This window comes from Carex rostrata, chromosome 7 (genome assembly GCF_964058835.1).
Source record: "Carex rostrata chromosome 7, lpCarRost1.2, whole genome shotgun sequence".
Taxonomy (NCBI): Eukaryota; Viridiplantae; Streptophyta; class Magnoliopsida; order Poales; family Cyperaceae; genus Carex; species Carex rostrata.
The window spans coordinates 13,351,080-13,367,465 of NC_135924.1; the positions used below are offsets into that span (position 1 = coordinate 13,351,080).

At 40.5% G+C, this 16,386-nt stretch overlaps 1 protein-coding gene across 5 annotated transcripts; it reads right to left on the minus strand.

The window, feature by feature from the left end:
* Window positions 1-1,269: 1,269 nt before the first annotated feature.
* LOC144556452 (ARM repeat superfamily protein) lies at window positions 1,270-14,456 on the minus strand. 5 transcript variants are annotated; one of them, XM_078304809.1, is made up of 18 exons: window positions 14,111-14,456; window positions 13,756-13,874; window positions 13,186-13,231; window positions 12,709-12,781; window positions 12,555-12,612; window positions 12,189-12,284; window positions 11,784-11,901; window positions 11,171-11,437; window positions 9,854-10,804; window positions 9,264-9,512; window positions 8,671-8,864; window positions 7,977-8,199; window positions 7,562-7,681; window positions 6,856-7,220; window positions 6,170-6,563; window positions 3,777-5,590; window positions 2,951-3,241; window positions 1,270-2,468 (listed from the first exon to the last, which is right to left on the minus strand). In XM_078304809.1, exons 1-18 carry the CDS (start codon window positions 14,204-14,206, stop codon window positions 1,511-1,513), a joined length of 6,432 nt encoding a protein of 2,143 aa, XP_078160935.1. In that variant the 5' UTR covers window positions 14,207-14,456; the 3' UTR covers window positions 1,270-1,510. The 5 variants fall into 5 exon arrangements, with proteins under 5 accessions (XP_078160935.1, XP_078160934.1, XP_078160933.1 ...); XM_078304808.1 differs by having other exon boundaries at window positions 9,845-10,804; XM_078304807.1 differs by having other exon boundaries at window positions 12,709-12,799.
* Between the last annotated feature and the right edge of the window lie 1,930 nt (window positions 14,457-16,386).

Genomic DNA, 16,386 nt, shown 5'->3' on the forward strand with positions numbered 1-16,386 from the left:
TGAAATTTTTATTGAGACTATAACTATGTTGAAATAGCATAAGCTATGCAAAGGAGTTAACTAAAAAAAAATGAGGAAAATGCCACCAAGTAGTAGCTTGGGCTAACTTAAGCCTAACCATAAATAAAGAATCAGATCATGTACAGAATAAAATCCAACCTACTGCACACCAAAATCTTTTAAAATTATATTCAGAACACATATGACTTGAGTCTTGCTGCTAATCTGAACTGCACAGTCTAACATCTTATTCTATGGAAGATGGAAGATTCCTCTCCCTCCCTTTCTGTGCTGTAAATGTCAGCAGTTGCTGGGGTTGGTGATCGCGGAAGTCGAGCTGCAACTCACATTTTCGATCGATCACAGCCAATATAAATAATGATTATCAGAAATTGAAGTAAACAAACTGGTTAATGCTATGCGATATTATCATGACTTTTGTGATAATTCATCAAAATTCAACACATTAGCCAAGTATTGGTCCTGACTACTGACAATGCTCTAAATACAATATTAATAATTTGCAAAAGACAAGAACAATTTATGTTTCGCTTCTTTAAAATTAATTTGAGGATGTCGTCCTTTTCTATATCTAAGCAAAGGCATACATTTTGGTACATTCATTTTTCAATATTTTTTATGTTAACTTCACTCCAGCCAAACTAATAAAAGTAACTAAGCTAACAAAATAAGCATTTTGAACCATCACTACATAATCAGCAAATTTATAATATAAACCGCCAGCTTAGAACATGAGCATTTTTGGATCATCACCATATCAAATGAATTTCTTTGCTTGTACAGAATAGGTAACTAGGACTAGGCTATGCCGCTATGGTGATCATACTAAATGCTATACCACACAAATGGCTACTAGGCCAAGTCTGCACAAGTAAACAGAATCAATACAGTGAGACAAACAAGGTATCAAACCTGGAATTTTTTTTTTATAAACCATAATTACAGGAAAAAAAAATTATGAAACCAACATGACTTTCTTTTTTACAAAAACCATAAGAACCGAAATGGCATTTCGGTGCCAGCTGTTTTCACAAATTTCGAGAAAAAATACGTTAAAAAATTGTAAAAATACCTAGGACCAAATTGCAATTTCGGTCCCAAACTCATAAAAGTAAGCTAAACTCGTAAAAATATATGTGACCGAATTGTCATCTACAATATTATATACATTACAGTGTTGCTCAACTCACACAGTCAACAAGACATAATTTCGATATAGAAGCCCAGCCAAAAAATAAATAAACATAATTAAAAAGAAATTCATGCTAGCTATCACACACTTGACCTGTTCATCTACAAATTCTTGCCTTAGTGGGCCCGCCCAGTGTTATGTTATTCTTTCTCGGACTATCTATAACAGATTCCCTATCCCCCCCCCCCTCCCCAGATAAAAGAAAATAATAATAATACCAAGTTGACCAAAAAGAAGTAAAAATCCCGGAACAAAATTAATCACAGTTTGATACTACCACAAAATATCCTAAAACAATTACATATTTGCAACAAATGGCACAAGCCGTTTGTGATCTCTTTTCTTACCAAGTGAACAAGTGTCAAGCACACGACCAAGCAATAATCGTGTGTTTTGAAGTGCCACCTCACGTGGCACCAACCCTCCACCAAAAGCAGCTTCACCCCCACCTCCTTGCCATCCAGTGGATCCAAATCCAGACCCGGTGTTAACAAAAGGCAGTGGCCCGCTCCGTGCCTTGAATGATGTCTGGCTCCCAAACATTGCCTGCAAGGTCTTGTCCCCAAACCCGTTATCCATTGTACCAGAACCCGAACCCGGTTCACTACAGCTCTTCAGAAGTGCCTCTAGAACATTCAGTGCTTCCGAACAGAGCGGGCTCTCTACCAGCTGTGACACAGCATTGTACACAAGGGGTATCTGTGCAGGGTCTACCAGTGCCTGTTGTAACAGCGACTTCAGCATTGAAAGCACTACTCTCTGGTAACCAAGCGGACCCCGCTCAAGAAGACACAGTAGGTGGCCAAATGCCATGGAGGAGTATTTGGGGAACCACTCAGAGCAGATTAGTGGGGAAGTGCGTGCAAAGAGATCATCTAGAGAAGATATGTCTCCTCGTGCATATGCTTGGAAGACGAGCGCCAGGTCATGGAGCGCCTTGTCACGGCACCAATGGGAGATGTTAGTTGCCACTTGGCATGCTTTCTGAAACTGATCTTGATGTATTGGCACGTCAATCGCAAGCTGGAGGCCAAGCCAAGGAAGGAGGCCAGTGATGTGCATCAAAAGGCGTGTTTCTTGTTTGCCAAAAATGGAGTCACAAGTTGAGATTGTGATACGAGAGAGAACCTCGATTGCTGATTCATGGCTCACTGCTGACATCAGCCCTTTCAGTACCAGTGGCTGCACACCCTCAAAAACCGGGACCTTACCGCCATCAGTCAGCAGACGTTCACTGGTTGACCTTGAATCCATTCTGTATAAAATAAAACATTAGGTTAGCCGAAATGTCACTGTATTACTTTTGTTTCAAAACTTGTACCCGGGATATATAAGGGCTGAATCAACAGTGGTCCATCCTTGTGTCAGTCAAGATGCAGCCATTATTGTAATTATAACCTACCATAGATGCACCTCATGTAATCTTAGGGTATATATCCCAAGAAAAAGAAAAGAGACAGGCTGCAGTTCAGAGTCAACATAAAAGTAATTCAGGAGAAATTACTTTCCTCTAATCCTATTTCCATGCTGACTAGGATTTCTGACCTCCTTTTCTTTTACTACATTATGGTAACAGGTCACCCAAATGTAATTCATAAAATTTATGACCAATATAGCAAGTTATAGAATGGGAAATAGGTAGCGCCTTAAGAGTAACTTTAAAATATTCAAAAACAAAGAAATGTAAACAATTCCATGAAAAAATATAGAAAAGAAAGAATTTTAAATAAGAATTGCCTGCTAAAATCTGACTGGTCAGTGTCGAGCTCATCGCGTGGCATGCTGGAAAGTAACACAAGCTCAGTTGTGCGATCACGAAATTGCAGTCTATCAATGACACGCACAAAGAGATCAAGCACCTGCTGGTACACATGCACAAAATCGGTGTGCAACATGGCCACACATCCCCAGAAGAGCTGTGGATATAGTATGACCTTTTCCGGTTCCATGTTGTCTACCATCACTTGGAGTGTCATCAATATTTCCATTGCAAACCCTAAAACCGGTGGCACAGGATTTACCAAGCACCTTTTGCAAAAAAAACTATGTTATATAATATCAAGGAAATAATTTAATAGAGAACACTAACTACCTGAATCTCAGCTTGGAACATAAAACAACAGATGCTTTTAAATTTAAAAAGCTGACCCCTCTTTTTAAAAAATGTGCAGATAATAGCCAAATTAGTAACGCTAAAAACTTATCATTTTGTAGGATTTTCACAAATACTAATCAATCCTTCAAATATGATGGAAAAGACAAATTCCATCAAATATTCAGAAATTTACTCATTGCCTAGCTCATCTTTTAATTTCTGTTGGTCTAGGACCCAAGGACTGAAAAAATCAAGCCAGACAAGTAGAAAATCCAGGACTACAAATCTGACAAACAAAATAAAAAAAATAATTCTCATTCTTTTAGGGCAGTTTTGGCCAGCTTTCACTTAATTGTTTTGTATTGTCAATAAAACAGAACAAGCATTAGAAGATATTTACAAAATACAATACATCAGGTATAATTTTGAAAGGTACAAAGAATAGAACCAGAAGCAAAACAAATTTACCTATAAAGGCACCGGAGGAGCAACACACAGTTGTCACTCTTGACAGTTGGGCGTAAGGAACGGTAGATTTGGTGGGATCGGCAGGCGAGGTGCATTGACGTGCACTCCATGGCCCACTTGAGCGCCTCAGCTCCCCATGTCTCCCGCAAATCCCCCTGGAAGAATATTGCACCTACCATATCCTGCACCAGTGCCGCCAGCAGCTCTGTACTGGGGAGTACAGCACGTGCCAGTGTGGGATCCTCATTTTCCCACATCAAGCTTCCCCTCTTGGACTGAATGTGATTGATTAGGCTTGCCACATGCTGTTTGTTCTCTCTGTCACTTTTTCCCTCCACTTCATACAACTCTAGATGCCGCCCAGCTAAAGAGTACAACAAATTTCCAAGCAAATCCTGACAGTGTTCCAGAACAATATCCTCTGAGCTATCCATTGAGACACAAGTCACATGAAACAAGAGGGGCAAGTTCTCTCGAAAATCCTCATCGTTCTCGTAAGCTATTTCAGCAAGCAGGATTAAGGCAATGTCGGCACGGGATAGCAGGTGCTGGTGGTGGCCCTGCAAAGCTGACACAAGCTCAGTTGCATTGATCCCGTAGCCCCCACCGCCTCCCAGGTGCAGTTCACCAGAGTGAGGTGTCTCGATCATGCAGTCCACACTATCCCGAGATACGTGACGGCTCCTCAAGTTGCCAGTTGAGCTACGTACATTTATTAATGGGCCTGACATGTTCATCAATGATGGGAGAAGCTGGCCTGAGCGGCCAGTGGAAGGGTTTGTGAATGCAACCTCAGGTACCGCTGCTGCTAGTGGGCTTAATGGGCCTGACACACTCCGTCCTGTAAGGTTTGAGGTTCGCCAGCTCAAACTGCCACTTGTGTTTCTTAGTGCAGCAGCTGCATCTAGAGATCCACGCACAAGCAAGGGTGACATGTGGGGCTGGTTGTCTACAATAGCTGCTGTGGCTATTTGAACAGGAGCAGGACCCTGAGAGAACTCGAGAATAATGTTCACTGATGGATCCATTCTAACAGGTCTGACAGGCTCGTCTGTATCCTCAAGCATTCGCTGCGACAGCTCACATACAAGGTGGTCGATGGTTTGCTGGGGACAGATCCTGGCAAGGTATAAACTAACCCTTTTAGCAACAGAGAAGTAAGTTGCAAATGCACCAGTAATTTCAGGTGATGGGTTTGAGTCGCAGTCCTCGATACCCTTGGTGATCAGAAAGTCAAGTACTGGTATAATATTACGAGTGTTACTTGCTACTGTGCTCCACAACTTCTCTATCTCGTCAGGGAATTGATCGCCATGCCGCCACGTAACATAATACAACATTTTGAGAAGCCTTTCGCTCCATCCAGACTGCCACAATTTCATAAAGTTCAAGTTTTCTATCCAAGGAGCCACACATGTTAGCACTTGATGTTGAGCAATAATATCGACCGAATCAAGCTGGCGTTTCATGATCTCTTCGCACAAGAGCTCACTTAATTCAGGATGATCTTTGGCAAGCTTGGATGAAAGCTTGTACTGGAATTGCTGGTATGAGTCTGGCAGGTTGCCCACAACAGAGGCTCGGTATCGGCCAGATCCATACCCATCAGTGTCATATTCGGCCCATTCACGCTCAGACAATGTCTCGAGCATCTGAAGGGCACTATCGCGGATCATCTTTGTGGGGTCCACTACCTTGTATAGGATCAGGCTCACAAGACGCTGGATCTCACATCCGGGAATCTCCTGACGCATATACACATCAGCAAGCACACTGAAATAACCATCTGCTATGACTGGATCTGGCAAGTAGCACTGCAACATAACAAGCAAAACATTAAGAAGAAGAATACTAATCATGATGATGATGATAAATTAAAAAAAAAAAAAAACCTCTAGAATGTCATTTATTCTATTTAAGTATAATATTACAAAATTGCCCCTCCCTTTCTCTTGTTTCACACTTGTTTGGGATAGAATATCACGAGATATGACACAGTAATTCATAACAACAATATTTATTCACTTATCAGATTACCTAGGTAAAAGAAATTTATTTTAAACATATTCAAGGTGCTACAACTAAGCAATGTTGATGTGGGTCAAATTAACTGAGTCAGGCAGCCAAGTCTTCAGTGATATCTTCCTAGTTGTGCAGGGGCATCTCAAATATTTCATTGCTTTTAAATTTACACTTATTTTCAAGTCATACCAATTTAAACAGCAATCACATTTATCCAAGTCCTACAAGCTAGTAAAAAAAAGATATTACAAAAAACTAACATGGTCAATTTGTCAGAAAAATTGTTTAGAGTATAACAATCAATGCAGACAAAATATAATAAAAACAGAAGCAAGGGAATAGTGTTTGCACATTTTGCTAAACTGAGGTACCTGATCAATACAATCAGGGAATAGATCAAGATTTGTCCCTAATAGGTTCTTCAGTGCGATTTTAGCCAAAAGAACCCGAAACTTCTGTTTGTCCTTTCCTCCAAATTTCACACCATCTCCACTAGCAAACTTTGAGTGAGACGGGGTTCGCGGATCAGCTGGGGAGAACCCGACAGGAGCTCTAGTGACAGGTTCTACAAACAAGGCATCGATCCATGAGATAACCCTACCAGTCATCTTTCTTGCATTGTCATCAAAGCACGGCCCGTATAATAGAGATGCTATGGCGTTCATGGCTGCCCAATGGAGCGCCTCCCCCTGCTCCAACATCTCGCGGTCAAATGTGAGTTTGTCAATTGACTCTCTGGACCGGCTGTGTGGGCCTGATTTGTACCTGTTGGTCCGCATACAGAATAGGAAGTTGGTAACGTATACTTGTACATGTTTCTCAGAGATGAGCAGCTATGCATATGTCAGCGTCAGCTTTCTGATTATGGAATTTGGAGAAGTAAATGGCACACAATTGATTGACTGGGTTTGCTACTTCGATCAAAGTTCAGTAAAGCATTTTGGAATCACTACAACTCATGGCCCTAGTACTACTATTACTATTCCCAAAGTTGCTTCCGTTTTATTCAAGGTTGCTTTGGGTTCGCTTAATTGAATTAGGGCACCTTGATTCATACCTTTCAACTTCACGTCGGTAGTCCTCCGGGCCCCACGTGCCACCTGAGTCATCACACCAGTTAAACAACAGCTCAAATAGCTTCTTACGCATCTTGGTATCAAACCTCTCAGTTCTGGAGTCGATGAACTCCGGAGCTAGATATCGCACAACTGAGGCAAGGGCATAACGGAGTGGCTGGAGGTCCTGGAAGGAGTCAGAGGAAGACGGATTGGTAACTTGACGGTATGTCTCCTCTAGAAACCGGAGGTAGTGGTGGCGGAACATGCTTTTCTGGCTGATTGTTCCAGGCCACACCTTCTCGGCAATCATGCGACGCACATTTGCAACGTGGATACGCAGATCCTCACGCCGTGACCTTGTGTTCTGCCAATAGAATACAAATTTGTTAAATGAAAAATTTGCCAAATGAAAAAATTTAGTGACCTTTCTTTCTTGTGATGGAAGTCCAGTTTCAGACTAGATCTTTGGTTATGTCAATTAGCCTCCTTATAATAGTAATAGATTTAAGTTTGGGATTTCCTTGCATCTCCTTATTTTAGTTACCTTTCTTTCTCGTCATATGTAGGTTTTCTTTTACTCTGCAGGTTTTTACATGTGCTTTCCTTATAATTTGACCTCTCGACCTTTGGCAAGAGTAGTCTGATTTGCCCATCAGCACTCAAGTTTCAACAAACATGTAGGAAAAGAGAATAGTAGATGTATACCTTCCACTTCGGTTTTGCCTCAGTTTCAGATGAAACCTCGTCAACAAAGGTTGCCAGTTCAACAAACATAACCTCAGAGACATCTAGATGTGCATGGCCAAGAGCAGTTGTTGCTGCAAACTGGTCAAATAACAAACTTTCTATTATTTCACTTTTCCAAATTAGAAGCGGTCAATGAGATAAACCACACACTAGGTAATATTATCTTGAAAAAGCAAACAAGATCCATCAAGTAAGATAATAACATTCGACAGGGCAAGATAATCACTTTCTCAAGATCCATTAATGGTGAGGCAGCCTTTACTAGAACAAGAGGTATCAAGATGTTCAAATTAAGTCACCAACATAGCAATCTGTGTCACATTAATTATTTTTTGGGAAATGCAAACAATAGTAGATTTTTATAGTAGCTTACAGCATATGCTTCAGAACCATGCCTAAGTGAAGGAAGAACTATATGAAAGATCTCTTTAGCAACTCTGTCTTTGTCTCTGTCTTTGTCTTCAGGAGGGCAGGAGCAAGCAAACATGGCATAAATGAGCCACTGGTCGAGCTTTGATTCAGCCTCCTGAGATGGCTGGGCTTTCCCACCTAACTCAACTGGCGTGATCTGCTCAAGCCTTTTCACTACCTCAACTCTGTGAATTATAGGAGTTCAAGAAAATTTGCATAAAAGATAAACAAGAAATGTCCCTGTACGAGTATGTTATGTGTTTAGATATTTAGTATGGGTGGAACTATATGCACAGTAGGCAGCACTGTAGTGGTTCTCATGTACACAAAACATGTGTAGTACAAATATTATGTTGTATTTGAATTGAATCCCCTTGCTTGTGCCCCAGTTAAAACTAACCAAATAAGATACTAGCTAGATATAAAATATACAGCTCTATGGCTCTCTGAGTTCTCTCTTTCCTTTTGGGTTGTGAACTCAGGCTTGCTTAGGTGCTAATTCAAATATTCTAATTGTCTCTCTTCTTCGACAACTTCCTTCCAACTCAGAGCAGTCATGCTCCAAGTCCGGTGAAGTTGAGTCATACTGCAGGAACCACCATTTACCATTGCATACAGAAATCAATTGAAACATTTAGAGAGAAAAATACACCAACCTAGCTTCATGCACAGCACTGGGACAGAGTTCACCAGCATATTTTACTATCTCACTGAGACAGCGGGCCCACCTACCCCGGTCGAGGCCTTCTAGAATAGACTGAAGAGTCACATCAGACGGAACCGGGTCAAACTCACGTTGCAGATCATAAGGCCGGCCCGAATCCCAGTAGCAGCTCTGGACAATGTCATCCTGTGATAATGCATGCCAAGGGCCAATAAGAGAAGATAAATACTAGTCTCAACAAATGTTTCTACCAGTCCCCGTACTGAGGTCGTATTATTATAGTTCAGACAGTGGCTTACAATGCATGAAGTTTCTGCTACTTCACGCCTTACCTATACCAGTCAGTACTCATATTGACCAACTCAGCAATGATACTAGAGTACTGAATAGTCTGAGCATCTCAAACTCTTAAGGTTTCACACACATATAGTTTCTTTTCTTGTTCCCAGTCCATCTTTTCAATAAGAATCAACTAGTGAAATTATAATTAGGATATAAAAAGCCAATCCAAAGAATAAGCATTCATAATACCAACTTGTTTTTCCAGTGTGCCAAAACTGATCAAAGATGACAAAAAGAACTCACCCCATGCTCTTCAAGGATATCAACAAGGTAAATGGGGCCCACCTCAGGGTCCAGACTCCTGTCACCCAATTCTTCTGCAGAATAGGAGCCTCTTATGTCTCTTCTCAAGGCTCGTAAACACCGCAATAATTCCAAAGCAGTATGCCGTATCTTGACATCAGCAGAGCACAGAAAAATGAGACCAACTGCCTCCATCTCTGATGCACGTTGCTCTGATGCACGCAGCTCTGACATAGTTGGCTCCAGGACCTAGTAGGATATCTCAGTTTAGTTGACAACATACTGGTAAGCATACATCTTGAATGGATAGTAGGGTATGCATTAACAATTTACATTTCAAAATTTTGGTTATCATATACGACTTCTCATGTTATCTAGTTTTTATGCAATAAATTTTTTCCGTACTCTTGGAAAACACAACATTACGACCATCTTCTGTTTGTGCTTAATTGAGGTTTTATGGCCAATTGGGGTTGCTTAGGCTTGATCGCCGAGTTCCAGTGAAACATCAAAGGAAGTACAACACTTTTACTCATGCTAGGGTAAAGCACCAAGACAAGGCATTGGATATAAAAACTTACATTTCTCGCCTGACCCAACCGTCTTGCTCTCTCCGTCTCCCTTGCAAGATCCTCTGTCAGACATACCCTCCAAAGCCGCATAAGTTCCACTAGGCGGCCTAGAGACGTCTGGATCAAAAGAGGAAACTCATCAGGAAGCTTGAGTGTGAAGTTCACCATACCCTTCATGACAGCATACCGGCGTTGAGGAAGGTAACGCACAATGCGATTCATTGCTTGAACTGCCTCGTCCCGCACACCAGGATCGATGCTTATGCTGTGCTGGGGGATAATTTCAGTTATCTTATTGGAGCTTTCACCACGACCAATCTCGTCTATTAGATGAGGGATACATTGGAGCACCGAACGAAAGAGAGATCCCTGAGACTTATCCTTTGTAACAGTTTCAACAGAAGTCTTTGAAGAGGTCAGGAGCGCTTGGCCATAGATCTTATTGCACAACCTTAGAATTGTCTCAATTGCAGATTTCACCTTTGGGATGTAATGCTCGATACCTTGTGCTTGGAAAAGATTAAGGCCAACTTGCTGGTTGGATGGAGAAACAACAATGGCTAAAAGAGCACGAAGTCCGATCACCTTGGCTTCACTCAAGCTGTCATTTTTTAACAGCTCAAGAATCATGTGATTCATTGTGAAGTCAAGGTTACTATCAGCCAGAGTCACACAAAACTCAACCAGCTTGTCGTGTTGAGAATCTTGGGTTAGGAGCCCTTTTCTTAACACTGTTAAGAGTTGGGTTGTGACGCTGTCAAGACAGTCCCAGACACGGTTTTTTGACTGCTGATTTGCGTATGCATTAAGATAGAATTTGACAAGCCGATGGAGGCAATCAAGTGCCATCGATCTATGGTTCTTGTCCTTGAGATGCTTATACAACAGCTCCATGTGCTGGCCAAAATTGCTGTTGAATGTTTGTGGATCGCCTAGACAAAGTAAGAGGGTAACTAAGGGAAACCCATCCTGCATATGAACATAAACTAACAGGTATTACAACCAGATAAACTTTTAGAGAGTGCTCCCTGCTGGAAAAAGAAAAACAAGGTTTAAGAACTAGATGCTAACCCAATTAGCCCCCGTGGTAAAGCAAAATAAATCCACAAAAAAAGGGGGCAAAATTAAAAAACACATAACAATGTCAGAAGCGCATTAAAGAGAAAGCCCGAAACAAGTACACACTGGAAACTATTGACTATAATAGTACTATCGTCTGGTCCATAAACCCTTGTAAATCATGACCAATTATTCAGTAAACCTGGCACGACATCATTCACACATTCCTAAGAATACTCATGTTAAAGAATAAAAAAAAAATTAACTCATACTCACTGGAATGTGTTTGCTCTGTTTATCTATCCAGTGGATAAGCTGGCCCCTAATCCGACCAACTGCATCATACCAGAGAGAAAGTGCAGGGTCTACACCGACAGGTGGCCAGCTATTCTTCCCACCCTCTGCAAGTGGGGCCAAGATGCTAGACAGCATGACGCACAGGGCATGCTGGAGTTCACTCTTTCTCTTGTTAGGAGAGCGGTTCAGAGGGTTCGCTTTAGCTACAAATGAGGCTGATGCATTCAGTCCACCCTCTGTCTTTACCTGCAAAAAATTCACTTTAGTTGCATCAATAACCGGAACCTCCAATCTTCGCAATTGGTATTAAATGCCCGGCTGGTTGGCATGGAATTAAATTGCACAGATAAGGGTATTTCAAACAAAAATGGCGAAAATTGCACAGCTGAGGTTTAATGGATAATTAAATGCAAAATTGTGGATTATGAAGCTCAGTTGATCTTATTTGGGCTTTAATGCACACCTGATTAATTATGTACAACACGGTAACAACCATACAAATGACGGCTACTGCCAAAGAAAATTTCAAAGTATTGCAAATAATGGTGCATATATAGATACTAATTTAAGAAAGTGGTACTAAAATGCATACCCCTAATTTAAGGTAGCGCATGCCATTGATAATGCTCAGGCTCTGGCTTCTCAGAAAATTGGTCTCAAGACCCCGGGCACTTAGCTCCAGGAAAAAACGTTCTGTCACCGAACTAAATCTGTATGAAATCAACACTACGATATCAGATAATTTTATCAGAAGTTTTATACATCAACTAACAAAATGTGTAAACTTCATTTATGAACAGAAAAGACATGTCAGAGCTGTCTATAGGATGAAACTGCAAGACTTTCATGAATTTGGTCAAATAAAGTTCAATTGGTTCTAACAGACCACAATTAAGTTGCTTCTTACCACATCAACATGTGTTTCATGCCAACTACCAAACCCAAGTAAAAGACCTGACTGGTACAACAGCAACATGAAAGACTGAAATCCGCATACCTTATCCGTGACAAAGCTCCCAGCAATTGTGCCACAAGATCTAAAAGTAAACCCCGCAAATCTACCAATGATGGATATTCAACTTGGCTGACTATCCTGTACAGGAAGCAACAAAATAAATTGCAATATGAATCATGCTAAAAGAATAAGCAACTATATTATCTACTTGTAATTATAAATTGCAGTGATGTGAGGCCAACTATCAAAACAAGTTCAAACGGAGGAATAACTGAAAAAAATTGAGGCGTGATGCATCTTGAATGGAGGTTTAATTTTACAGTTAGCAGTATCGTGTAATGTATTTAGACTGAGGTTCCCCTCTACTAATAACCTGCCTTGTGATGTTATAATTTAGAGGTGCCTCACCTGTCAGCATTAATCAACCAATCAAAGACGAAGTTTTCCAAGCCAGACCATAGTCTTTCTGTACAAATGCAAATTTACATAACTTCAAAAGCAGGTTTCACAATATATGTTTAAAAATGTAATTTTTGATTCAAAGAAGGGGATTCAGAAGAACCTGTAATTCCCTCTTGAGGACAGCATTCAGCAAATCGGATACAAGCTGAACAGAAGACACACTCCACTGCAAGCTGAACAAATTGTTGGCACTAAATCAAATAAAAAACATCACAAAAGTAAACTGCCAAATAATATATAAGCAATTAAAGTACAGTGATAATAGCATAACATGTCCCCCCATGCTCATGGGGCTAAGTAGATCAATAGGTACATGCTTAGCTGCTATTAGTATGTTTGATAGAGGGATAAAGTGGAGGAACAAGGGGATAACTCTTATCCCATGTGTGAATAGTGATAAGAACTATCTACTTCATCACTATATCAATCATGGCCAACAGGCATAAGAAGCAACAAAGCTACTTGATCAAAAACATCAAGTGCTTATTTTGTACAGCATAAAAGAGAAACAGAGCACACCTTACTCAACAACCTTTTACATAAATTCATGCAATTTAATTGTAAAATTAATCACGACCTTCTTTTGGTATGTAGAGGCATCATGGGCACCCTTTGGTGACTCGCTGGAAGGTACAAATCATGATAGTTAGGCTCGACAAATAGCTTCCTTGTTCAGCCATAAGAAAATGTATCTCCACAAGCATATGGATAGAGATTACAAGTACACTAAAACTCACCGGGATTTTTATTTCCTATGGATCCCAATTTTCTCTGTTGGGTGACATTTCAACTGGTATATGCTGATTTTAATTCCCGACTAGAATTAATATAAGCATTGCATGGTGCCAGTAAATACAATTTGCAATAAGTACAGCTACACATCAAATCAAACCAATTCTAGCTCAATCAACCCTCAATTTGCAATTGTTCATAGTGGGCCTCAGCTCAGCCAATTTTGCCATTAAGAACCTTGTCCTGTTAACATCAAAAGGGCCCACGAAAACAGAAACATTGTTCTAAAAAACGCAGCTATTTTACCTAAATTAAGCTAACCAATTGTTTGTAACAGTATTAAGACCTCATTAGCAGGAATTAAACCCAGTTCACAATCCTGAAACCCAAATAGAGTGATATCAGTAAAGTGTACCTTTCTCTCCAGCGAAGCAGAGCTTCTAGAAGTGGCACAGGCGTGTGTCTGGCGACCATAGCTAAAGAATCCAACACTTGCTCATAGCTTGGATCCGACGTCCGTAGATACAGCAAATCCTGCTTACACAAGGATAGCATTCATTATTAAGAGCTTGGGTTGAAAAATGCTGCATTCAACATACAAAACCCTCCATAATTGCAATATATAGCTTTAAAATTGACAGACAGATACAATGAAAAAGAGAGAATGGGGAAGGAGTAGCGAATGGAAGACATCCCCGCAGCTATGAGATCATCAATGATCTCAGGTCGGAGGCTAACCGACTAAAAAAGACCCCGATGCGACGACTAACCTGAGCTTGAGCGGTGTCGATACGCCGTCGCGCGAGGGGAATAAACCTGGCGAGGAGAGAATCGACGATCTGCTTAGCGGCGTTGCCAGCGCTCATATCTCCACTGAAATTGTATTTCCTGACAGTGATTTGGGCGAGAGAGGGACTGGAAGAGGAACGCGGGATGGGAGGGGGAGGAAAGGGGAGGGAGGTGAAGGGAAGGGAACTGGAGGGATCCAGTTCGTGGAATGGGGTAGAAGCTTCCCTTTTATACAGTGTATCCGGCTCTGGTGAGACGGCGACGGGAAACGGGGTTTTGACGAGTTTTAACCACTTTTCCGAGCTAGAGTTACCATTTTTAACAGCTTGTAAATTTTTTTTGTTCTTTTGGTAAAAATAAATTGAGAGATAAACTCGACGACTTCATCAACGGGAGCCTGCCTGCGCGGCGCCTGATACACGAGTGCGTATCCTCTGAGATATCTCAACTTTTGCGTGACCGACGTGTCCGGTGCCTATTCGGGGGTGATGTGGGGTCACTATTATGTGTGCTTTGAGATTCGTGTAGAACGTAGTTAAACGGTTGGGATTTTCCATAAAGTCACGCAAAGTTTGAGATAACTCAGAGGATGCGTATCCTATTCCTCTGCAATATCTCGTATTTTGCGTGACCGACGTGTCCGGTGCCTATTCGGGGATAGCGTAGTGGGCCAGTATTATTTGAGCTTCGAGATTCGTGCATAACGATTTGAACAGTTAAGATTTTCCAAAATATCACGCAAAATATGAGATATCTCAGAGGATGCGAATTCGTACACAGCTGGAAGGCCTAATGAGCTAAAGAAGCATCTTTTGTGTTAATAAAATCCGACCGTCCGATGGTAAACGGAGCCCATCCGGCTCCCGCCTAAAATATAGAGAGTTTTTAATATTAGTACGAATTTAATTCGCACGAATCTTAAAGCTTATCGGACAGTCCATATGCATAAATTCAAAAGATTCCTTTTTGAGTTACTGCAGAGGATACGAATTGAGGCCTAATGGCCTATGAGTTCGTTTTGTTTGTTTGTTTTACTAATTATAAATATAAATTGCACGTGAGGTTAAGCTATTGAGATCTCCCTTTGGTTTGCTCAGATATGCAAATCTGTATTTTGGGAGCTTAAATTATTAAATAAGAAAAAATCGGATGAGAATCTTATAGATTGCGTTTTATTTGAGCTAAAAATATTATTAAATTGTATGCAATGTAAGATGTGGGTTAATATCCTGCCGCATACAAATCGCAAAAGATTCTCAAGTATAGTTGAAATTTCAACAATTTTTTTTTTCATAAAATATCTGCATTATACGACATGTAATGTAAGTTATTTACATTTTAGGTTTTAAGTTCCTAGCTCAATAAATGTATAATAATGTTGGAAACTGAAAAAATGTGATTGGTACATCATTAAAATGTATATTTTGTCCTAATTTGTACTTGTTGAACTAAGGGGCACCTCTAATTGCTCAAAAACTGAAATTAAATCGCAATTGAAAGTAAAGAGAAGAGTTTAGAGAAATTTGACACGCGAGATGTTAACGAAGTTCGGCAAAACAAAGGCCTACGTCTCCGAGGCTTCGCAACCTTGAGTGGTGCGCCTTTCTATTACCCAATACGAAAGGATTATAACTTGTGAACTGTTGAACCCTTACACACCAAGCGGGAAGTCAAACGACCAACTCAAAGAGATGAGAACAAGGTCTCTTAGTTCAAGCTACTCAAGAGAAACACTCAATAGATCACTCTAACCTAATCTAAGTTGAGATTAGTGAAGTGGGTTTGAGGTTATTTGCAGGATTTTGAAGTTTTAAGCTCTCACAACAATGGAGTGGGCTAAGCTCTCATAAAATCGCCTTTGAAATGATTAGGGTCGGCTAGGATACTTGGGGAAGAAAACCTCACTGCTCTATTTATAAAGACAGCTCAAAACTGGGCAAATTGAGCTAAAACGTTACAACGTTTTAGCTTATAATGCGATTTTAGGTTTACACTTTTCTGACAGCTCGGCTAACTTATCCAAAACGTTACAACATTTATAAAACGTTACATAACGTTTTGCTCTGTAAAATCTTGATCAAAAACAGGAATTGTTTGAAACTCAGATTTAATTAAAACGTTACAACGTTTTAAATTTGACTTTAACATTGATACAGACAATCCTAAAACGTTATAACGTTTTGTAAAAACGTTACAACGTTTTAGGTCGTTCAGTAAGCCTGTACTTCAGCATTTTTACCATTTCTAAAACGTTATA